The sequence below is a fragment of the Paralichthys olivaceus genome, chromosome 6 (assembly GCF_024713975.1).
Source record: "Paralichthys olivaceus isolate ysfri-2021 chromosome 6, ASM2471397v2, whole genome shotgun sequence".
Lineage (NCBI taxonomy): Eukaryota > Metazoa > Chordata > Actinopteri > Pleuronectiformes > Paralichthyidae > Paralichthys > Paralichthys olivaceus.
This window is the reverse complement of record NC_091098.1, coordinates 18,890,697-18,916,125: the sequence shown is the minus strand read 5'-3', so window position 1 is coordinate 18,916,125 and position 25,429 is coordinate 18,890,697. Positions and strand designations below refer to the sequence as shown.

The 25,429-nt window shown below is 42.4% G+C and overlaps 2 protein-coding genes across 4 annotated transcripts in view; one reads left to right on the top strand and one right to left on the bottom strand.

The window, feature by feature from the left end:
* The first annotated feature begins 822 nt into the window (after positions 1 to 822).
* birc7 (baculoviral IAP repeat containing 7) lies at positions 823 to 4,462 on the top strand. The gene is made up of 7 exons (XM_020096045.2): positions 823 to 1,442; positions 1,929 to 2,028; positions 2,199 to 2,280; positions 2,428 to 2,473; positions 2,986 to 3,195; positions 3,825 to 3,890; positions 4,090 to 4,462. The coding sequence occupies exons 1-7, from the start codon at positions 902 to 904 to the stop codon at positions 4,287 to 4,289; spliced, it is 1,245 nt and encodes a 414-aa protein (XP_019951604.1). The 5' UTR covers positions 823 to 901; the 3' UTR covers positions 4,290 to 4,462.
* Positions 4,463 to 4,468: 6 nt separating this feature from the next.
* nkain4 (sodium/potassium transporting ATPase interacting 4) overlaps positions 4,469 to 25,429 on the bottom strand; it is a 50,421-nt gene continuing 29,460 nt past the window's right edge. For 2 of the 3 annotated variants that reach the window (XM_020095869.2, XM_069526939.1), the window contains 3 exons: positions 15,628 to 15,688; positions 7,663 to 7,747; positions 4,469 to 6,949 (listed from right to left, as the gene is read on the bottom strand). In XM_020095869.2, coding sequence (XP_019951428.1) covers positions 6,940 to 6,949; positions 7,663 to 7,747; positions 15,628 to 15,688 — 156 coding nt within the window. In that variant the 3' untranslated portion in view covers positions 4,469 to 6,939. The remainder of the gene's footprint in view (positions 6,950 to 7,662; positions 7,748 to 15,627; positions 15,689 to 25,429) is intronic. The other variant, XM_069526940.1, reaches the window with a different exon arrangement.

Below are 25,429 nucleotides of genomic sequence, written 5' to 3'. Positions count from 1 at the left end.
AATGAATGATGATGGGTGTGATCCTATTATCTGATCGCCAGTGTTGTCTTACACAAGTTTGTCTGCTCTGTTTTCACATGGCATGAAGACGTACAATTCAATTCAACGCAACTCTTCTTGTCTTGAGTCTTTATCCAAATTGTACAATTTAAATTTAAAAAAGAAATTCAGAGACAGAAACAGAGGCTCCTGGCCTTCAAAGTAAAAGTTATAAAATAAACCAAATAAATAAACAAGCAGCTATATATATATTGTATAAGTTGGGTAAATGAGCCATAACTAGACTAAACAATAATAAGACTAAACATCTTATTATTGTTTATGTGTTTATTAAGTCATTCATCTTCACTGTTAAAACTATCAAGTGCAGAGATGTCCTGCAGGCACATGGAGACACTAACACCCAACAGAGAGATGGATCAGTGTCAATATGTTTAAGAAAGGCAGCAGAAAAAGTCACTTTTGTGTTTCCAGTACATTGAAAGGTCAAGTTTTCTTTACGAGTTGAACTCAGTGAACTCTAACTGGGTGACCACCACAATGTTCACTTTGTTCCTGTGTGGAATCATCAGTTGTGAGCTTCTTCTGTTCTAGCCACTATACTTTGATATCATTGTAAGTTCCCTTCAATAGGGATAAATCAGTATTGTTGGGGTAAAGTACACGTCCACAGTTATTTACATGTTGGGCCTTTTTCACTAAGAGGCAGAGCAACATGTCATGTTCAGGCTGTCATTCATTCATGCATCAATGAGCACACACTCTGGCATTTAGTGGATTTTCTGGAAAGCAGTCTCCTGTAGGCCAGCGTGCAGGCCCCCACAGCTGATCATATTATTCCAGTCGGTGTGCTGCACTCACCTTCAGTTCAGCGTGCGCTCCACTATGGACCGCAAAAGGGATGACTGGCACAGGACACAAAGAGAAAGGAAAAGCTACTTGCCACAGAATGACGGATGACAGAAGTACTATGGTGCACATTCTCGAGGAGCCTCAGATGAGAAGAGAAACAGAGAGACTTCGAACTTTTCAGAACTGGCCAGCGGTTGCACCTGTAACATCTGGAGAGCTGGCCAAAGCGGGGTTCTTCTTCCTCGGCCCCGGAGATAAAGTCCAGTGTTTCTGCTGCGGGGGGATTTTAAGATGTTGGGTCCATGGGGACAGCCCGGCCGAGGAGCACAAGAGGCATTTCCCCACCTGCAGTTTCATACTGGGCCAAGCTGTGGGGAACATCCCTCTCCAAGTTGGATCCTCAGACTCTGTGGACGGCCAGTTGTTGAGCCAACTCCAGAGGATGACTATGGATGACCAGGGGACAGCTGGACAGGCGGTGTATCCAGAGATGGAGGCGGAGGATTCCCGGATCACCACTTTCCACAACTGGCCCACTGAGGCCTCAATCCAGCCAGATGTTCTGGCTAGAGCAGGATTTTTCTACACAGGTGCCCACTGTCTCACTCTAAAACCTAATCACATTTGTATCATAAGTATCTGCTTTCTTCATTTTCTGAGTATCCAGGCGTATATATGAGTCAAATGTTCAGCACTGACCCAGTCTCTGCTAGAGTGACCTCTCTTTTGTGAGAGGGTTCATGGTACAATTGTCCTGCTGAGTCATCCTGTTGTGGACAGAACAACCTGGACAAAGCTGGGGCTGCTAGAGAAGTAGGGCTCCGCAGCTTCAGGCAATACACAGGGTGTGGACACAATATCATGAAAACCTACACAAAGTAATGACATCAATTAAAGTACGAGGAGTATTTTTGTGAAGCTAATGATATTAGCTTCAGCAAAAGGTGAATTTATTTGCTTTTTAATTTACAGGTTATGGTTTGTAAAGACAAATTCAGTTTTTTGAATCTATTGTGGAGTGTAAGTTGATTTCCTCTGTCCAGTCAGTGTCACAGCAGTCTCGTTTGTCCTGACAGGTCACGGTGACAATGTCAAATGCTTCTACTGTGATGGAGGGTTGAGAAACTGGGAACCAGGAGATGACCCCTGGCAGGAACATGCCAAATGGTTTCCACGGTAACACCAGGACTAGGATGCAGTACACAGACATTTGTCAAACACATAATTTACCTGTTTTTCTGCACTGGCAAATGAAGCTGTTTCATTAATATACTATGCTTTGGTTTTTGCTCTGCATTCATGCTTCAGGATATTAAAAAGTAAAATAACAAATTTATATTCCTCAGGTGTGAGTTTTTAATCCAGTCGAGGGGACAGGAGTATATCAGCAACATCCAGGATGCTCATTTCCATCTGGGTGAGACTGTGGTGAGAATCCTTCGCATTTGGACAATATCTGTTTGTCACGCTGCAGACACAATAATAATAAGAAGAAGAATTCCACATTAATATATGTCACTTTGCTGGTCCTGTATTTAAATAATTCACAATTTTCATTGTGTATTGAATTTCAAGGGTGGATCTCAGACCTCGACAAGCAGAGATATTGGGTCCAGAAATGGTGAGATATATAACATTTTTTAAAAGGCAGTAAATAAAGGATATGTACCAAAAACATATTTTTTCTCGATCATGTAGACCAGGGTGAATTAATATCTGCCTCTGTATTTGATGAACATCATCAAAATGTCAACATCCACTCCTGCTTGTTCACACAAAAGGGGGAAAGGTAGAGCAAACATGTTGAGTTGGTTGTGCAAATGATTGAAAAGCACGATGATTGAATCTTGAGTGAACCACCTCGGCTGAAATGGGGATTTGAAGGATAAAAGCAAACCTTTCTCTAAGACTGGACTTGTGTTTGCTATTGAATTGCAGTAGTTATTGAGCACTAAGGAAATAATGTGACTGTTGCAGTGGCAGACGAGAGAGGCCAATTATTCCACACAATGCAGGAATCACAGTTCTAATTCATTTCAGCAGATATATAAAGAGATCTTTGGTTTGAAACGGCAGATAAATGTAAGCTGTGCAATTTCTCTTCCTCACTTCACCCTTCCTCTCATCTCTCAGATGTGGTCGCAGGTCTGGCAGCTTCCTCAGCCATGCTCTCTCCCGTGGTGCAGACTGTGCTGCAGATGGGCTTCGAAGCCGACCTGGTGGAGAGTCTGGTCCAGACCAAGTTTCTATTGACAGGCCAGCACTACATGTCAGTATCTGACCTGGTCACTGACGTACTGCAGGCAGAGGAGGAGGACAGACAGAGGGGGCCACGGAGCAGAGGTAACAGCCAGTGGTGGAAAGTAACTAAGTCCTTTTTTTGAACTAAAGTACTTTTCTTTGATAAACTTACTACAGTATTTCTATTTTCTTACTTTTTACTTCCACTCTGCGGCAACCATTGTAGTGTTTACACCACTTCATTAATTGCCAAGCTATATAGTTAGTTTCTTTCACATCAACACTTCTACACACATACATTTCATGGTAAAAACATCTGGTTGGAGCATTTCCTCCCTAAATTAAAAAAATTTGGTTTAAATCTTAGGCCCATATGTGAAAAAAATAGAGAAAGTTCCAGAAATTGTTTACAGAAATCAGATTTTTTCCTTTCTGTTCCTTTATTTCCCAATAATCTTGTCATGACCCCTAAAAATGTATGTTGTGACCCAACAGATGAAGCTGTATCTGTATTCTGCAGATGAAATGGTTCCACTTGTTATATAATGGATCATACTGTGATATGACAGTCATGGCAGATAATGTGGGACAAGTACATTTACTTCTTTAAGTATCATAAGTCATTTTTTGACTATTCACACAAGTATACTTAAGGCATTTCATTTGTCATTTATTAACTTGATATATTTCAGTGGTGTGTGACTGTCTTTTTTAATGTTTACTCACTTCAGAGACTGAGACGAGGCAGGGCTCCAGCGCTGAAAGTGTGAGAACACAAACACCCGTCAGAGGGAAAGGTCAGAGGTCAACAATCTATATGACTATCAGGAATAAAAGCCACTTTTGTGCTTGAAATACTTTCATAATGAATTACACAATTGAACTGCTGATGTATGATTTCTCTATCCTGCAGCGATCTGGCTGCAGACGTAACACTGAGCTTGCAGTTTGTGTCTTCATGTGTTTTTTTCTTTCTATATGTGATTTGACAAACAGTGAAGGACCCCAGTCCAGAGGAGCTGCTGAGGCAGCTGCAGGAGGAGAGGACCTGCAAGGTGTGCATGGACAAATTGGTGTCCATTGTCTTCATCCCCTGTGGTCATCTGGTGGTGTGTGGCGATTGTGCTGCCAGCCTGCGTCACTGCCCCATCTGCAGAGCCGTCATCAGGGGCAGCGTTCGTGCGTTCATGTCCTGAAGCTGCAGTAGAGAAGCCACTGCTTTACAGGTGTTACATGAGTGGCCTTGAGTTTTCTTCTGTACTCATTTTCCCCTTGTACTGATCAAAATCAAGAGTGCTGGTTGCTTGTCACAGATTATTTTCTACAATAAATGGTAAAATAAGGTAAAAATCTTTACGAAATGACACAACACATGGTCGTTAAAAGAGGACATTCTTTTATTAACAAACACCTTTTTACATGAACACAAAGCACAGTTCAGGATAAATAGGATTATGCAATCAGATCACATGGGAACAGGCCAACACAGGACACAAAATAAAGAGAATACAAAAAAAAATCCACTTTTCCACTTTCTATGCAAAGAAAAGTAATTATCTACAAAGAGGTGTTTTTATTTCTCAGTGGGGACAAACACTTTGACAACAATACCAGGTTTTAGTCTGTATTGCACTGAGAGGAAGACTAGTGTTAACGTAATGACTTTAGTAGAATTTTACTACTTATACTGATTATGTTACAATATGAGGTGATTCGTGTTTTTAACTAACCCACACACCAGATATAAACCACCAGGAGTGTGCCAACTTCAAATTATAAAGACAATAAGGACATATATATTATTGCATCTATCCAGTATAGAGAGGACCAATCCAAATCCATCATTGTGACATTAGCCAGCAGAAAGTGGTCAGCCGATTTTCAGAATCACAATTGTAGAATATTAGGTACAATGAAGTCGTCCTATACCACAGGGGATCAGACAACCAGCAGAACTTTATTTGTAGCTGCTAAATGAACAAACAAATACTTCTTTGTTCGCATCTGTTTTGATTATAGCAATGATTCATATTCTAAGATTTTGCAAGTATATTGCAGTCAAATAAATAACATACTGAAAACATTCTGGATTCAAATTCAGTGGCGAAAAACAGACCTTAACCTGAGTGATAAAAGAAAAGGACTGAATAGTAGTATTGAAAAAAATCCGGGACATTTCTGACTCTCTTCACATGACAGTTACTCTTAAGTCCACTTTGAGATGCAGATCTGTAAACCATTAAAAATCAATGAATGATAAAACATGGAGAGTTATGGCAGTACAGGCTTGTGGCAGGGGCCTTGTAACCTGTACATGAACACTTTGGCCACCAGGAGGAACTAGTGATTCACTCAAATAGTGAGGCGACAGAGTATGACCATAAGAGACTGTATAATCCTGATAGATAAAACAAAGAAAATAAAAAGTGCTACCAATCAGTTCAGAGATATGATGCACTTCTGCCTATGTCAAATTATAATGTTACTGGATCCTATTAAAAGAAATGTGAGTAAGAAACTACTCAGCAGAAGATTTCAGATACAGATTCACCAGCTCGTTCACTGTAAAGTCATCTGAAGATATCGGTTTTACTATTTTGCCATCACTTAAGATGTAATACACATAATTACAATACAAACCCTGTAAAAAACATGCTATAAAACAATCACAACTGAGACTATCACCATCGAGAATCTAAACTGTTGGACTGACGGGAGACGAATATCTGATCCACTCACGTATAGCCATGCTACTTCTACACTGAGGACTATACCCATACAGACTCAAACACTGCTGTGTGCAATATGAAGTAGTAAAACAATCTCTATTGTTTCGCTGAAAGTTAAAAATACGCTGTGCAACCCTTGCTCGAGACAGTGTGAGAGTGTGTGTGTGTGTGTGTGTGTGTGTGTGTGTGTGTATGATCGGCCCTGATGTGTCGTCAGTAGTTAGGAGGAGAAGTGAGAGGAAAAGCTCTCGGCACATCATCCGACGAGGCTGAAAAATAGTCACAATAATAAGACTCCAAAAATAAAAAGGTAAAACTCAACATGCTGTTTCCTTGTGTCTGAACACCACTTGCAAGCTAAGCTAATGCTCTTTCACATTCTTGACACAGCTTCACATGTCAGACTCTCAATCCAAACCACCACCCCCCCACCCTCCCTTCATTATTTACATTTTCTATTTTTGACAGATGCCACTGAAGGTTTCGGAGCTTTTGTTCCATCCCCTCCCTCTGCCTCTTCCTGCTTTACTCGTGTATTTATGCACACAGATCCTGGCCTAAAGTAAACAGGCGGCACACAATAGCTCATTCCACAGGCTCCACTGTAATTCAGCCCTCCGGCCAAGATCTGAGCCAAACCGGCAATGACACGCTAAATCACTGAGTCCTCTCGAAGACACAGACTGGGAATGCTGGGCAATTCCTGGTTACATACACACTGTATTTATATGCTGAACATGTTCTATACAGTCATGTTCTGGGGGAGTTTTAAGACGATTATGGGGCAGGTCAGTGCAGCAATGGGACCTTAGCAGAGAACTCAACACAAAGAAAATGATTGATACTTCCCTAAATACACAATATGAGACTTTGTTCCAGTGCAATCCGCCCCCCTCGTTCTCAGGACCCGTCATCTCTCATGGAAAACAATGGACCCTAACGGAGAAGCGTTGGCTTTTCTGGGCAGCACATCAGTAAATGACATGTTTAAAGAACTGAAATCAAGAAGGGGGAGGAATGTCTGGCATGCCCCGGTGCACTGGGGACATTTGCGTCAAAACAGCCATTTTGTCTCCGTGGGAATCTGCTGTCACCTCCCTGCTGGACGCTCTCCTATTTACGTAGACCTGGAGAGGAGAGACACACGTGAAGGAAGAGCAGAGGGTTAGCAGCCATTGGAAACACACACACCTGGATGAATCTATCCAGAATATAACTCCCTGTGGATTGAAGAGACAAAAACTTCCTCCCATTAGAGACAAAGCTGATTAAACTATTAATAGGGCTAATAAAACATTCATTTCACGTTGGCTGAGACCTATCACATAACTTCCAAGGCCTATTGTTATTAAATTATCTGCAACTTAATTGATTAATCCAATAGGCTGGAAATAATCCAATATTTTTAGTATGTTCTTCCTTATGTGCTTCTTTCAGCGGACGCAAAAACAAAAACAGCAGCGTGAAAGGACTTCATATTCCCAAAGCCCTCTGACAGGATGTAGCATGTTTCACAGAGTGCTGTTCTCCCCAGACATGACTCAAATCTCCGAAAACTGAGCAAGGACCTCCGAGTCATTCTCCTGTTGTAACCCACATTGCGTCCTAACCCAAATAATAAAAAGCTCTGGAGCAAATTGACCTTGAGTTGATATTACTTTGTCAATTCAATTCAATTTTATAATAATATCAGGTGAAAAGGGAGAAAACAACCCCACACAGGCAACTACATTAGAACATCCCAAAATGCACAATATCTCAAACGTCAATGGTGATATTCACATTTACAAGTCACAGGGACACACAGTGTACAATGGGATGACAGCACCGTCATACTTACAGGTACATGGGCTTTAAGAGTAGATGAGATGGTTTCTCATTGACATGGTAGAGAGGGAATGGGTCAAATCCACCAATAAAATCAACTGAAAACAAAGAATTACACACATAAATTATGGAATAAATAAAAAGACAATAAATAAGACGATCAACAACAAAACAAAAACATGTGTGACAAAAAACACCAAACAATGAGTTGAATGAGATGGAAACAAAAAGACACAGTGGGAACAGGAGTAAAACTGGGGTGTGTTGACAGCTTGCCAAGAACAGGACACGCTTTTTTCTTTCTTTTTAGTTTTAACTTTGACAAAACAAACAAAAAACTCTGCTTTACTTTTTTTCATCTGTGCATCTGCCCTGAGCCCGAGGGGAAGCTGGGGAACAGGTGTAAGCTGGCCAGCTGTCAAAATAGCCAAGTCCTTTTTATCGCTCAGAAACAGAGGTGACCTTCAGCCGCCGACCAAACTCTCAACCCTCTCTGTTTATTTTCTCGCTCTGAAGTTCAGACTCCAGGCGAGGGGCAGATGAGCCGACGAGTGTTACGCCACGCCAGAACGAGAGGGACATGCTGGTACCAAAGTGCTGCATATTATTCACAGATGCGGAGAGATGTTTTTTTTTTTTTGAGATGAAGGAAAGTGCTCGCGGCTCTTTGGGGGACACACACAAAAGGCTGAGTGAGAGAGAGGGAGGAAACACAGGGGAGGACGAGGAGAGTCATGCTTGTCGGTCTGACTGACGGAGGAGAGGGGGAGGCGAAGAGATTAAGTTGAGGGAGAGTTTGTCAAAGAGGCCAGCGAGTCCAGGGGGCTGAGAGACTCCTGTAAACATCACGAGAGGAGAAACCTGGTTCAGTGGAAAAAGACACAGACCAAACAGTGAATCCTGGACCAAGAGGAAAAGGAAAAAAGGGCAGATCTGTGACTTTCTGTGGAGACAAACAGAAAAACACAAACCGGCCATGGAAACTACCGCAAGGCCAAATCTCTTTCATCCTGATAAGAGGAGGCCGGGGTGGTCTGCTGAATACTGATAGGTGGACAGGATGAGCACAGAGCCACAGGGTGCTCTGACCCTGCCCTGCTCCCTTGTAGGATTCATCTGTACACACACACACACACACACACACACACACACACACACACACACACACACACACACACACACACACACAACCCTATTCCCTGCTCTTTTCTGTACCAGTGATTTTCTCATTATAAGCAGGTGGGGATCCATCTCCTGCCACGATAAACTGTGCTGAGGAATACACTCAGATGATAATGATGGCTGCACTTTTTAGATAATCTGCCGGTATATCTGCCGGTCTCTGTCAGTGTGTAAATCCAACACTTTTGTTCTGAGTGAAATATCACAACAACTACTGGATTGTGATATTTTTCAGACAATCAGTGTCTCCAAGTCGAGTCACGTCAGATTTATGTATAAAGCAAATTAAAAACAACAGGAGTTGAGCCCCAGTGGGTGAAAATACAGGCAAAGGAAAGTAAAACAAATGTTGATAAAGTGCCAAGAAAAAAAGTACAAAAAGAAACAAGAGGCTAGTACTAAAGGATCCCACACAGGAGGAGTCCTACTGAGTCTTTGTGTCCAAAGAATTTCCAACTTTAGCACAAAGAGGTGATGTCTCTTGAATAACAATCACAGGACAATAATTGGCAGAGTCTCTACATATATCTTATCTTGTTCCAAAACACCTTGATCTCTATCCCCTGCTATATAATGTACGCCAGCCAGTCATGCTTGCTTGTCCGTCATTGAATGTTTCCCCCATTTATTAAATACAATTTCCCTGATTTTTACATATAGTATGTTCTAACCCTGAGCTTGATATTTCAGTGTATATTTACAGGAGTGAAATCAGAGAAAACACTAACATACTGCATGTTGGGTAATGTGTCTTTGTAAAGTTTTGGGGAATATTTGAGTCTTTCTGAAGTAATCTGTCTTAATGGCTGTTGTGTAAATAGCAAAAAAACTTAAAAATGAATGCAAAAGGCTGTTCTTGGTATTCAAGTGTGGATACCAGCACCTGGCAAGATGGAAAACTCAGAGTATTTAATGTGTTCTTTCACGAAAAGGTCACGATTTTGGAAACTGATATTGGCAGTTGATCGGTGCTTTTGCTCTAAGGGACGAGCTCGGCCTCAGGGAAGTCATTGGTTCTCACTTGTGGGGACACACGCAAGGACTGAAAGGTATGTAGGTCGACACTGAAGGCATGTGTGGGGTGCCCCTTAACAAGTCGGGAATAATGTCAGACGATTTCAGTTTCAGTCAAAGTGGAAACCATGTGACGTGTACTGATCCAGGAGGGACACTGACAGTCAATGTACAGTAGACTGCTGAATCTCAACCGCGTGTGTGTGTGTGTGTGTGCGTGTGTGAGCACAGAGGTAGAGGGAAAATCGGGGTGCGTGAGAATAAAAGTGTTTGAGGAAGACTGAGAAAATAGAGGGGAGACAGGACAGAGACAAAGATGGAGATAAAGAGACAAACAGCTCCAGACTTCACAGCATATCTGTAACAATCTCTATAAGATGAGATAGAAGACACAGTCGCTGTCTCTCTCTCACTCTCTCTCTGCCTCACACACACTGTATTTAAGGGAGCTCCAGCACTGACCCTCAGTCCCCACACACCATTACACAGCCATCATCGCTGCACAGGCTACTCATCTACTTTAAAGACTGGTTTAGTGGTTTTATGCTTAGTTCATTTTGCATATGAAAACTTCAGCTACGTTTGATGGACACTGTATTTAAACTTAATCATCCATGAAAACAAGAGGAAGGTTCCAGCCAACAATTCAGCCCCTCTCACGCTGGACAAAAGAAGCCACTAACTAACACCCGCTCACACGTGGCGTCTGTCTTCAGAGGGTCAGGCCACCATCAGCGTTCATTAATCGATCAAATGACTCTTCAGTGATCTCAGGTTTTTATCTGCTCCAGCTCCCAATCGGCAGGGATGGAAACGTGACCCCAGGGAGGATGTGCTAATGTTCGGCCCTTTTACGACGCAACAGATCGGGGGGCCACTTTTAACAGCAGCTTTCATGGAGGCAATGAAGACTCGACTCCCCTGTCGGTAACTTCTGCGACTGTTAGGCTTCTCAGCCAAAAATTACACCCACGTCTGTGTCTCTCTGAACATGGTTTCATTGGCATTGATTTTAAAGAGACTGATGTGAAATATAAATAAAAAGTAACCACTGTTTCTCTGCTTTCTACTGTTTAATAACCCTGTACTCTGGAGAACAAGAGACAGAAAGGCAAACGCGTCCACTGGCCATGTGAAAGGAATAAATACCCTTTTTTCCTGCAGGTTTAATCACATTTAGAAAACCCACATATTTGTGCTAATTTTGGTTTAAAAGGGGTTTATGGAGAGGTCTGACTTTAAAGTCTGTAAAGTAATGGTTTTAATGTGACAAATACAATAAATGTTCTTGCCCTAATGTCCCTTAACTGATTATTTTAATAGATTAATAAACTGAGGATGTCTCCAGGAGCTATAAATGAGCAAGAAAGCAAATAAATTGTGGAATAATTGACAATAAAATGAAAATAATACATCTATAGGTCAAACATAATATGATCCCATGTGCAAATACTGTTCAGATAATTTAATATGAAAAATGTATTTTATGTGCAATAGAGTTTTAATAATCTTCTCTTTTTGGCTTTTTTAAAATTATATATTATATTTGAATTGTAATCGATATAATATTGTTTATGTAGGTGTTTCTCTTTCAAACATGAAAACACTTGACAGACATCCCACTCTGGATTGAAACGTTGTTTAATTAAAATCTCTGTGGCACCGAGTGGCATTAGTGTGCAGGCAGTACTTTATTTTAGTCAAATACTGTGATGCAACAATGAAATAGTTATGTTGTGTAAGTGATTTAGTAAAAACTATTTCATGCACAAAGGGTTTAACATCGATAAGTCGATAAAATTGTCCTGCTCTTACAGATACAACAAGGTCAATCAGGCCCAGTCTGTATAAACCCACACAGTCCTGAGAGAAGTGGCAGCAACAGTGTCAATCCATGTGGACTGCTGGTGTGCAGAGGCTGTAATTTGTTAGCTGGAAAGATAATATCAGAATTTTAAAAAAATATCATATTCCACAAGTACAGTATGAAAAAGTTTAAGGCTTTTTCACAAGAATTTAGGCTGGAAATTTGACACTGCAGGCCACAATCACACACCATCAGACCGCTAATTTTGCAGAATAATGCTATTTGTTAAAGGGATTTTTAGCCACTGGAAAAGTCTTAATCAAGAAAACATCATGTGTATGTATAGACGTGACATAAACTCAGTGTAGTTTATAATGATATTATGCCAAGTTAAGTTAAGAGCTGTATAATTTCCCTGTCACCTTTCCAGTCTGATGAGTCTCAGATTCATTCTGCAGCATGAGACCAAAAAAGAAACTTCACAGACAAGACGATGACTAAATAAAACACAAAGGAACTATTTTCACAGTAACAGCTCAGACTTTATCATCATTAACAATAATTACTTTGATTATATCGACAGTGAATTGACGCTAAAACCGAGCAAACCAAATGGAGCTCAGCCATTACACATTTTGTCTTTTGCTACAGTGACATATTAAAAGGTCTTCTGTAGAAAAATCCTTGTTCTACTTGGATTTGTGAGGTGATAAAGTGAAAACCGGTTCAGGCTTTTACTTTATTTATTTTTACCTTTTCACTCATATGCTGCCACCTACAAATTAATCCATCCCTCCAGTTGCTCCGTCTGCTGCGGAGGATTTTCTGGGGATGTGACTCAGCACACAGGGAGGCAGCATAATTAGCAGACATGCTAAAGAGAGCTTATCCCAACGCTCGGCGGCTAACTCCATGACCTACTTTACAAAGAGGATTTTCCTCACCACTCACTCTGCCGGTGTGTCTGCTCGCCACCGATAACTCTGTGTAACAAATTAACACACACTAACACCTACACACCAACACTAATTCATGGTGGGGTCCAAAGGTTTGAGACCACGTTTCCCTTCACTTCAAATGGAAAGACTTTTCGACCCCACTGATGTGTGTGCACGTACACACAGAGACATCCATTTATACAGTGAGAGAGGAAGAGATGAAGTCCTGTCACACACACACAACCTAAGCCGATGGTGTATGATGCTTGTTATTCTTCCTATTGTGTCTCTATTTCTTGTTTTTCTTTTGTGTGTGTGTGCACGTTTCATCCCGCTAGTCTTTACGCAAGCCTGATCACTCTAATCTATCTCACCCCTCTCCCTGGAGAGCGAGGGAGTGCTGGTCGTGAGAGGAATTCCTGTCTCGTCTCCTTTAGTCGTGAAACGCTCATCTTATCTTGTGTTGTTTGTTCCTGCGTATTATTTATTACTTATTTTCCCCTCCCTGGCTCGCTCCTGATAAACACCTCCCTCTCGTACTCCTCTTTCTGTCTTTCCTCCCTCTGTTTCTGCCTCTCCCCGAGGATCCTTCCTGTACCCGTCTTCTCTCAGTGAGGTGCAATCAACAGCGAAGTTATTGACCAGCAAGGCACTTAATGAGGCTGATACAACGAGTGACCAGAGAGCTCTAACTTTTTTACAACGTGCGCACCTCGTTACAGCTCGGAAACCAGAGACGGGAGAGAGAGACGAGAGAGAGAGAGGAAAAGAGACAGTACTTCTTAAACATACTCAAATTGGATTCTGATACTTCTGATTCCATCTACCTGTGATGAAACCACAAGGCCTGCAAGGGAGAAGTGATGGAAAAGTTCTGAGTGGGAGGAGAGATGCTAATGCAGCCAGAAGGCTCACTGCAGAAACTTGCTTTAATCTACAGATCAAATGAGAAGAGAAAACGAAAGCAGCAAGGGGCCTTGGCTGGTTTTTTTTTTTATTACGTGTGTGTGTGCATGCAGGCTAATGCACGATTGCGATAACAAAGAGTAGGAAGCATTTTTGCTCCAGCACGGCCTGGATCAGAGAAGAACTACCAGATGATTAAAGCCAATAAAAATCACATCATGTTCTGCAACCTTTCCTTATTTCTCGTGGGCTATTTTTTATCTCCGAGTGTGGACGACTGTCTGGTATGATTTTTAACAATCCCTCTGCACCAACTGTCCACGCTTTGAGCTCAAAGGTCCCAAAAAAAAACAAATGAAAAGTCATTGAGGAGAAAAGTCTTTCTTTTTTAAGTTCCAGATGAAATGGTATTATCCTCCAGGGATTACTTATGGGTGATTAAGTGGTGCTGCCCAGAGCTGGGAGGGGAAATCAGTTGGACATCAACGCTAAACAGTCACAGCCAGTGAGTCTCTGGTATGTGACCACCAAAGAGCTGCTTGGACCCGTGTGCCACCGGTCAACAGGAACACACAAGGACACCACATCAAAATCCTCCCCAATTACAAGACTGTTGTCAAAGACACTTTTAGTACATGTGGTGCTTTGTTCGTCGGGCTGTTTAAATCAAATTACAGTTTTGTCTACAAAAGGGACAGAAATGATTACAGCCAAGAACCATATTCTTTACACTTAAGCTGTTTTCAGATATGAACTCCTGAAAGTTTACGGCCAATTAGGACAATTACATAAGGAAATTATCCCGACTTTAACTTTCACACTTTCCAGGTCTGGGTGGAGCATGCAGGAGGCAGAGCATAAAGTAAAAATTCCACTGAGGAAATCCCATGTTTTTATAATGCAACTTTTAAATTAGATTTTATTTGTTTCTTTATTTTTTATTTCCTTTTCTCTTAAATGTCATTTTAACATGTTCCTGTTTCTTAAAATCTGTTCTCTGCTGAATTTCAACATGTTTTTATTTTCATCTATACTGCATGTAAAGCACTTTGAGCTGCACTTCTTGTATGAAAAGTGCTTTACAAATAAAGTTTATTATTATCCAACTATCTGACACCTGCACCTTCCTGCATTCGGTTCCAAAGCACTGCTTGAATATATCTGTAATGCATGTGAGTAGCGATGAGACGGGGATAGCTCTGCAGTGCTAATCAGATATTTATGACTCCCACCGACCCTTAAGATCAAATGTTTCCTCTCATATGATTGGCTAACCTTCCGCATGACCTCTGATCTTCTGCCTTTGAGGTCACAGCAACTGGGATATTAATCACAAGTGTCCGTCTCTGGTTTCTCCTTCTTCTCTTTTTTTTTTCCACACTGTCGGCCGTTTTACACACGCAAAGGTCAACACCATATTTAAGGTTTAATACAGAACGACAGGAGGAGGAAACAGAGTGAGGAGCCACTTCAAAGAAACTATGAATATCTTTGAGTAGCAGCACGACACAGATGTGAGGAGCGAAGGTGTGTTTGTGTAAGAGAGAAAGTGGGGGAGGTGCACCCCTGCAGAATAAAAACACCCACCCTACGCAGGCTTCAGACAGCTGGAGTGACAAACAGGGGGTGCGTGGAGAGACGGAAGTGAGAAAAGTGAAAGCCAGAGTTCATTAAAGGAGAAAAAAAAAACAGGTTTGCGACAGCGAGGACCACACAGAACGTCGAGGGGGCGCGACGAGGCGACGAGAGGACACGCGAAAGAGAAAGGAAAGAATGGGTTGAAGGAGGTGTGGAGAAGGAACACATGGCTGCTTTGGTTCTGGAGGGAGAGGGCCCAGCTGGTGTGGGGGAGGAGGGGCGAGGGAGAGAGAGAGAGAGAGGAGAGAGCTGGGAAGAGAGGGATTGGTAAGAAAGATGCTCTCCTCAACTTGGGAGTCGTCTATCTCATGTTAGTGGGTGGGTGTGATTCAATCATTGATGCAAGGCTTGGTTTCAGTGTGTGTGAGCGTGTGTGTGTGTGTGTGTGTGTGTGTGTGTGTGCGTGCGTGCGTGCGTGCGTGTGTGTGTGTGTGTGTGTGCGTGCGTGCGTGTGTGCATGTGTGTGTGTGTGGGGTGGGGTTGAGCAACTCACAGCTGTCCTCCTCCTCAGTGATAGCGCTGACAACGTAGCAGGCGTACACGAAGCCAAGGAGCTGTGGACACACAAGCAAACAGGAGAGGTTAGAGTCCGCAGAGCAGCCGATGAACAACAGTGTGTTGGCTCTGATGGACAAACAGATAATACAGAAAGAACCTGGAAGAGAACAGACAGTTATGACTCTGAGAGATGGAGGCTGTGTGGTCTCGGGGGGGGGGGGGCCTCCAGTTTGCGGCCGGTGCAACACTATAAAGAAAAACACTACAACGGAAATGATTGATTCACTCAATTATTTTCTTGAAGCCACACAGGTTTATTTACTTTTTCTGAAGTTACTTTTCCTGCAACTTTTATGTTTTACTCTGGTCACTGCTCTCATCAGCATCAGGCTACATCCAAATACATTTTTACTAATTACTTACTAATTAAAGCACCACCAGACACTAGTGGAGCACTTGGCAGCTAAAGAGACAGATGTTCTCCTTAAAAGTTGGTGCAGACCAAAGACATTTTATTAGGGAGCTGGCAGGAAAAGTTCTGGAAAATAACCAATGCATTTGAGTCAGATATTCAAGATATTCTAGAGTTCAGCACATGTCTGAGAGCATCTTATATGTCATTTTTTCTAATATATTTACTTTTACAGGTTTTCATTTCAAACGTAAATGTAAACCGTCCAGACAAAAGTTTTAGGTCCAAACCGGGAATGAGGACAGCAGTGTTTCCAAAAGTAAATATTTTAGTGGCTTGAAACCTCCAGAGTAGAAAGGATGTCAGACAAATTTTTAGTTTAAAACAAAAATATATTAGTGTAGATGTGGCATCATTTCAACTGCGGCAGGCAGCGTTTTTGAGCAAACAGCTCAAACCCACCGCACACAACCTGCCCAGCACCAAAAAGACAAAGTTACAGTGAAACCACTCAAGCACGTGGCAGCTCAAGCTATAGATATTTCCCTAAAAGCCAGTGGAGACCAAAAACAAAGCAAAAACCAAAGGGACCACTGGACTTACATCAATCAGGCAGCCAGAAACACAACACCAAATACACTGTAAAGTGCTGGGCATGTAAACAGACAACTGTTTACTGACATGTTCAGCACATCAATCTGAAGGTAAAACTAAGTCAGTGCAATGTGTTTACAGCTCTCATGAGTTTTGCTGCAATATCTGTGTTGGCAGTACTATAGACGTTGACAGGGTTTCCTCAGTGTACATACAGTAGCTGCTCAACCGAGTGGGCACACGCAGCACTGAGAATAGCCTGTGGAACTGGCAGATGGCTGTCATCGACTCAGAAACGGACACGGTGAGAGACAGTCTCTCACCACCAAGCCATCCATCCATCCATCATCTGGCACTCTGCCATGCCAATTAAAACAGCGCCGGGCACGCTGCCCTCCTCACACACTGGGTACACAAACACAGAGCCCATGTGGGGGGGGGGGTTGACTGGCTATTTATATAACATTGATTCAACCTATAACTGGGCTTGACCTGCGTAATTATTATAGGAACAGTTTGCACGTCTTTATTCCATTTTTCATGCGTCTAATATATGTGGCCTTCGCAGAAGTTCATCCAGATGTAGATTAAATGTTTTATTTATGAACGAAACGCAGCTGTGGTGTCTAGTGGAGAAGAGAATGGGTCGGTCTCTGTGTGGGCACGATAAGATTCCAAACTCTCCTCTCTCTGCTTCTCTCTCACCTGTTCTCCTCGCTCTAGTATCTAATTGCTGGTCTCACCCCATCCATTACTGTGGCAGTGAAATGGAGGTGAATTAGCATATGTATAAAGCCAGTGTCAAACACAAGATGGTGTTAACAGCAGGGGGCACACCCTGTTTTTCCAATTGTATTGTCGCTGTGTGTGTGCACGCATGTGTGTCCTTGTGTGCTTTTCCTGCACAAGTGCACACTGAGTGTGTGCTCGGACAAGTTAATATCTAATGCATGAGTGCACGTTTGTGTGATTTGCATAAAGGGTTGCTGTTGTGGTCTGAGTCAAAACATTATACAGCCAACATGTCACAGCAGAGGAGGCTTAGAAAACAATGGTGTTTGCATATTATACTGTATATACAGATGGGGGAACAGTTAAGGGCAGAGCTAATACTAAGTGTAGGAGTAAGGTATTGAGCTGTCAGAAGAGCTCTCAGATCACAATTCTTACATCTTATATTCCCTCATTCAGTGTTTTGATAATGGTGGTGGAGCCAGGTGCAGTGGGCCATGTTCAGACCTGCTATTAACGGCCATCCTGAGTGATTAATGTATGGGAAACACTGAGAAGTAAAAAATACTTTTGGTATATTGTGAAACTGAAGCGTGACAGACGACATCAGCTAAGCACACAGTTTATAAATGTGGCCCAGAATGCATTTGTGCTCACACAGATAAAAGAATGCAGCCACATGACCACCTCCCAATGCAGTCTGAGGGATTGGATGTCTTCATCACCACTTGTATTCAGATCACTCAGGACGGGTGTCAGGTCTGAAAATTGCCACAGATTGAAATTGGTGTTTCACAAATCACTGCTGCTTGAAAAATAGGAGAAAAAACTGACTGTGTTCACGTGTGGCTCACGAGAATGTTTTGTTGAGAGAAAGTTGAGATTTAAAATGAGAAGAAAATCACCTTTTGTTAGAAATCCCAGCAAATCCTCAAACACCCACATCAGCCAGTTTCTGGTCTGAACCCTCAGTCAGGTCTAAAGTCTAATCGTTGTTTGTATCATAGCATAGCACATCGTATTTCTATTCTAATCAATGAGGAGGCACTTGTCACCGTCTGTATCTACAAATGCTCGTGTGAGAATGAAACAGAATATAGGAGAGGAAAGAGTGTATCAGACAGATTTAGCCTAAAAGATTTTTAGTCTGGTACAACACAAAGCGGCTCAGACGTTGACGAAAGAAACAAGACAAGGCCAGTTTTATATCTAAAGCTGTGCTGTCGCCCCAAGGGAAAACAAAACACAATACGACTGACATGCTGTGGTTACTTTTAGCCGCAGCTCACATTTATAAATAGCACTTGTGAAAAGAAAAATCCAACACAGCGCAAATTGACTGAAACTGAATATTTCTAATCAGTGAAAGCCAAAGTGTGAGTGTTGCTCAGCGACGTGAAGTCACTGTCTCTCACCTCCACTGATATAAAACTATGACGTCTGGACAGTGACTCTGGAAGGATTTCTGCATCCCTCCACACACCGATATCATCCTTGTCTTCCCGTTTCCTTTTCTGAGGCCTCAGTACATTAGTGTTACATAAAGGAAGCTAATAAGATCAAAGAAGTGACCACTTGGTGGTTTTTCCCTGGAGGCGCTTCTGCCCTTAAGTAATACAGGTCAGTGTCCTCAATAATAAGTGACAAGTCCACTTATAGCTTCCTGCATATTTAATGGACTCCCACAAACACACACACACACGTGTGCGCACAAACACGCACGCTCCTCAGCTGTCTTCTTTGACTCTGATTCATTTTGAAAATTAATGTCATAATAATTAAGCTCATAAAGCCCCTGCATGTCCTCCGAGATTGGATCTCAGTCCGTCTGTGAGGACGTGTCACACTAAAGCCAACTCTTTTATCTGCCAATCATTTCTTGCATGCTGCACAGTCTCTTCCTGAACAAGTCTCCACCTCTCTTGAGGTGTTTTCAGATATGAACTCCAGAAAATGTCAGAAAAATTGGATCCAGAACATTCAGGGGAGGGGTGGTGCCTGGGTCAAGTATGTAGGGAGGACACAATGTATTATACTTCTGTTTATCAAAAACACTCTCCAATCTCGTTGTCTTTTCAAGTTGACATCTTTATGTGTCTTCTAAGTGCATGTATATCCAGTATCGTGTTTGCACATATTACAAACATTATCAACATTAGTTTTCCAGACATTTAACTTGGGGGCTGGCAGGAAAAGTTCTGGAAAATATCCGAAGCAACTGACTCAGACATTTACGTTCTCCCATGCAGCCCCTCCGGATAATTTCCGCAGTTCAGTTCAGGTCTGACAGCAGCTTGTGTGTCCTTGTTTTATTGTCTTTCTAACAAATTCCAGCCTCCTCTCTCTCTCCTCCTCTGCAGGTTGCAGGACAGTGAACACTGGACAACTGACTTAAGGAAGCATGACAGCAAAAACAGAGGCACAAAAAGTTCAGCCCCGGATGAGGACAAACATCAAAAGCAAAGCTATCCTCCAGTGGACCCCTTCATTTACTATTCACTATGTTGCAGAGGAAACTTAAGACGGTATTTGTGACCGTTCAGCATTATCTGAGTTTCTTTTCCCTCGAAAATAAGGGCGAAAGAGAAGTTGAATGCTCGGGCATTAATTTGTGTGTGTGTGTGTGTGTGAGAAGGAGGCCAGCTGCTGAGCTAAGAAGGAAGGCTATTTGTATTTGCATAGGCTAATGAAGGTCAGGTAGAGAGAATGTGCCGGTCCACAAAAGACCCATAATCACCTTTGACAGCACACTCTCACTCATAAACGTCAGCTCACCACGCATGGCTCTTCCTCATGATTAGAAGCTTTCATTCTTCTCAGTTATTCTGGGCGACTACAATAAATCAGAGCAACATGAATTCATTTAACTGTCAAGATGTAATTACATTTGACAGGGTTTCTACGAAATGTTTACATTAATATTTTACAATATTTTCCTCATCTATTAATTCAGCTATTCCCCTCGGTTTCAGCTTGTCACATGTTGTGTTTCTTAAGTTTCTCAGCTTAATAAATTAAACATTTTAGATTTTAGACATCAGGTTGGACTAAATAAGCCGTTTGAAGAAGCCATTTTCTTGGCAGTTTCCCCACAATTTACTAATTCTAACTGTGATTAATTAGTTGGTCAAAAATAACAGACAGATTAATCAATTATGACAACAACTGCAGTTTCAGTCTGCATTTTGCCTGATTTTCACACACAGTTGGAGGTACCTCTGGTGCACAGCCGCCGGGCCTGTGCACGTGCCTGTGCAGTGATGGATATCTGAGTCGATCTACAAGCTAATTAACACACTATTGATCGTAGCTCAGTGTCATGAGAAAAATCAGAGTGAACTCTAATAGCAGGAATTCGTAGGTAGAATATATCGCAGGGGGAGATGGAGTGGGGGGTGCAGATGTCTTGTAGGTTAATTACACTGGACTTTCTGCCCGACAATGAGACACGAGGCTTCACTGCACAAAATTAGATGTGTGTGTTTGTGTGTGGCCAGCTGCATGTTTAATGACAAAACATGATGAGATAGGGACTGTGCCGGGCACATCCACCTGTTCTCTTCTCCCAGCCCCCTCTCAAAACACACGCACACACAGGCACACACACTAGACTATTCATGCATAAATAAAAAGCTGTATGAAGAAGCTTGTTCCTCCGTGCAGTCCCAGAGAAGAACAGAACATTTTAGATGATGTCTTAGTTAACTGGTATTTTTCAACTTGGGCCCTATGTTTATAAAGGTGTGTGTGTAAATTAATAATATCCACAAACTAGCCTCCAACAGCAACTGCATCACTGGCTATAATGTAATCTTATGGTCTTTGTTGCAGGAAGATGGAGGTGGAAACGTGAGTGAGAGTAAAAGAGAGAATGTTGGAGAGTAGAGGATATTAATTAACAAAATAATATGCGGATATGAGCAATTTATTGGCATAAAAATATGGGCATTGCAGACTGTCACTGTTGCCCCATAAGATTGCATTGTTATGCATAGTCATACTCAACAAACAACAAGTTTGTCGGGAGAAGTTTATCCCTTTAATATTGCTTGTTTTTCATTTCTTTTCAGCTCCCTCCTCTTTTTGCCTGTATACTCTCAGAAGTTTGAAAAAGAGGCCAAATATTAGAATAAAATGAATTCGAGGAAAATCCGTTTCGCCGCAACACATATTAACAATTAAAGCTCTTGGCAGAAACAGCCTTTGAAGAACAATAGCGGGCGGTCCTGTTTTTATAATGTACTGCGAGTGGCCTGACACACGTATGCGGTGGCCAGTTAGAGACTTGGAGACTTTTCTCCTCTGGTCTTGAGGTCTTTCTCTTTTCCGCTCTGTTTTGCAGCAGCAGAACTAATAACTGCTCATGACCGCATCATAAGTCTTTTAATCCTGGGATCTTTATAATCCTTTGAAGCAGATGCTGTAAAACTTACAGCGCAGGCACAACACAGTGTCAGGCCTGACATACTGCAGATGTACTTTATGCTATTATTAAACTACACAATTCATGGCCACTTTTGATTGTGGACAAATTACTGGACTTCAAATACAAGCACATCAAAGATCCCTCAGCTCTCTGTGCATCGTGCACACAAAGAAAAAACACAGTGGTGTTGGCTCTTCAGGATGAGAGTTTGAGAACACAACATGGACTTATCAAAGCGAGGACCTCGACCTTTTGGATGAGTGAGGGGTTGGGTGGGGTGAAGACGCTGTTTTCATGCTGCTGAACTTAGTGAATCTGAACGACCACAAGACACACAACCAGCCTTATTCTGTAGGCAGGCACAGCCCCGAGCTGCAATCACAGGGGTCAGCCACACGAGTCCCACTGAGGGAACCCTTCTAATCAACCTGGGGGCCGCTATCCGTCCCCCACCCTACCCTGGCCCCCGGCATACAACAAGCCCCACTTAAACGCAGACGGTATAGACTGACATGACAGAGCCCCGAAGCTCTGGAGAAAATGAGAGAAGGAGCTAAAGTGACAATGAGTGAGAAATGCAGGGTGTTGTTTTTGTCGTTTGAGTTGGTGAGAATTTGATCGGCGTGAAGGTCAAACAGTGTGACATCTGGGCGGGGAGAGGAGGCAGGAAGACAGACAGAGCGGAGAGATTGTGATGAGGGGAAAAATAGCAACAAAAAAAACGAGGAAATGAGCAATGGAACGAGAGAATGACGCAGGCTGCCGTTCCTCCCTTTATCAACTTCCACACGGTGCAGGGACAGAGAGGCGACAGAAGAAAGCATTGCCTGAGGCAGCAATAGTTTATACTAAATGATGTGTGTGTGTGTGTGTGTGTGTGTGCACTCATTTCTATTGCCTCTTTAGGTCCATATCCAGCATGAACACTGACCTTGTCAGATTCATGGGGACCAAATCCTGGTTCTAATGAGGCAACACGTCATTTCCGAGGTCCTGGTAGTGGTTAGATGTGAACTGTGGTTAGGTTAAGGTTCGGGTTAGGAATGAATTGGTTATGGTTGAGGTTAGGAATAAAGTTCTGTGTACAATGAACGGATGTCAATGCAAAGTCCCAATAGATGTGCAAATTGTTCAGGTGAGATATTTTCATAATCATAATGGTAAAATATTTTGAATATTCAGGCAATGGGTGACGCCTAAGTAGAGCATGCAGGAGGCAGTGTGTGTGTTAGTGTGTGTGTGTGTGTGTGTGTGTGTGTGTGTGTGTGTGTGTGTGTGTGTGTTCACCAGCTCTGACAACACTTTGACATCTCTCACTGTTCCCTTCAGCATGTAAGACTTGTGTCTGGATGTAAACTGAATCTCACATCTTGCTCCGTTTATCTTTTCCTCTCTCATATACCTTTCTTCCTAACTACCCTCCATCTCACCGGAGATGTTTTCTCAGACTCAGATGTTTTATTTAACAGCGGAGGCGGTGCACATGGAGCTGAAGCAGACAGGATGGAGGAAGGATAGAGAGAGGAGGAAAGAAAGAAAAAAAACTGGTGGATTTTCCGCTGACTGTAATGACGGGGGAATCATTAATGATCATGACACCAAAGCAATTCAATAGCAATATGCCCTGTAGGATGGATGGGCAAGTTGGTGTTTCAGTGAAGGCAACAAAGAATACGGTACAATGGCAGAGCAAAATATTCCCCTCAGTGATAAATGAATAATTCATGATCGCAGTTTGAAAAGGTTGCCTCCACTTCAAGCTCATCCTTTAAACCTTGACGTTACTTTTTTTTGCTGAATTTTGCCCGAAGCCTCAATCGGCAACAACACAGGTCTGACTCTCCCAAATCCAAAGCTTCACTTCTGAACGGCTTCAGTCTCACTCAATGACGAATCTTAGCAGATAAATGACAGTGATGCCTCCATTACTGCCCAATGGATCCACATTTTTCATCTTAATGAAACATGCTTGTTGGAGCCCAAACTAAATATTTAATGACCTCTCACTGCAACCTTGAAACCCCTTGAACAAAGACAAAGAGACACCCCACTTTCTTCCTTTTCTTTTCATTCATCCTTTTCTCTTTCTGTCTGTCCCTCCCCTCAACCGGAGAAGGAAAAAAAGGAAAAACTAAACAAGAGTGGGCATCTCAAAGGAGTCCAGTTCTGTTTTTAGTCTAAGAGGAAGTGAGGATCCAAGGAAAGTGACACTGGGCTCCTTTAATGAGCTGTTCCCACAGAGCTGCAGTTAAATACTCGGCTGGACAAAATGCAGAAGTAAGGGTGTTAGCATTTCTTATCTTGGAGTAAAAGCCCAAGTGGGACGAGGAATGAACCAATTCACTGTCTAAGAGCTATGGTTCAGTGAGAGCTGGGGTTGTAAAGTAAGGGCAGTGTTTTTATCACCTGCCTCTCTCTGGAATGAATGGTACGATCCAGTGCTTCTCAACAACTGTGTCTTTCTGCCAGTTTTCTAATGTGCCATGTTATCATCTACATTCACAGCACTTAGCACTTTTCCAGGTGTAAATTAGTCCAAGATTTAACAGTAAGAATGAAAATCAACCAAATTCTGAAACCTGAACTTAGGTTCATGGCCGTTGACGATGCTGTGTATTGGCTTCCTCTTCCTTTTAAACGAATATCTGCGACCATTAAACATATAATTAAGCCACTTGGAGTCTCTCAATCAAAACAATAACAAAGGACCTGTGACGACATGAGGCAGCGTGGGATCATGGGAGTTGTGTTCTCCACCATTGTCGATGAAAATCTACCTGACGCAACTCAGGCGCAAATTGAGACTTATGAGTTAATGTATTCAAGTTTTATTCCAGTTATGCAGCAAATGCAATGAATTATCATGATCCATTATGAGTGACCAATACAAACAGAGAAAGGAAAAACTGCTGACTGGCTAACTGGCTATTGTGTGGTTTACCTTAGTCATGCATCGTGTTCCCTAGGAGTTGTAGCAGAGACGGGCAAAGCCACGGTAAAGCGGTTGCAATTAAAAGACAACCAAAAGGAAACCACGAAGAATTGTTATGTATGACATGTTTAAATCCACTTCACATAAAGTGACTGGGTGTGTGAGTGTATGTGCACTATGGAGTCAAAGTGTGTGTGAGTGAATGTTACTGTGAGTTAGTGTAAGTGTGTAATCTGCATGTCTGAAGCCAAATGCCTGCTGTGCTGGCAACTCCAAGTGGCCCCAGTCCAACGCGATGTTAGTCAGTCTTACACGAGTGTTTGTAAATGTGAATGCTGGCAGGATGTGAGTTTGTGGTGTATTCAAACCGAGCTGTACAAAGAGGACAATAACAGACCTTCCAGTGTTTGAGTAACCTGTAAGCAGCTGGCAGGTCTGAGCCTCCGCCAGACAAAACAACGGATCAATTTTTCATTCAGCGACCGGGGCAGAGGAAGGGAGGCTGCCACAGACCAAATAACAGAGCGCTGTGGAAGTGTACTTAGAGAAGTGATTGAATGGAAACAAAAACATCTCCTCTCCATCGTCTTCACCTTTCACACACATGAATCCCACAGTGAGTGCGGTCGCTGACGGTGTTAGGCAACGTAATACGATGAGTTCCTGGCACATGTTCAGACGCGCACGAATCAGCATGTGAA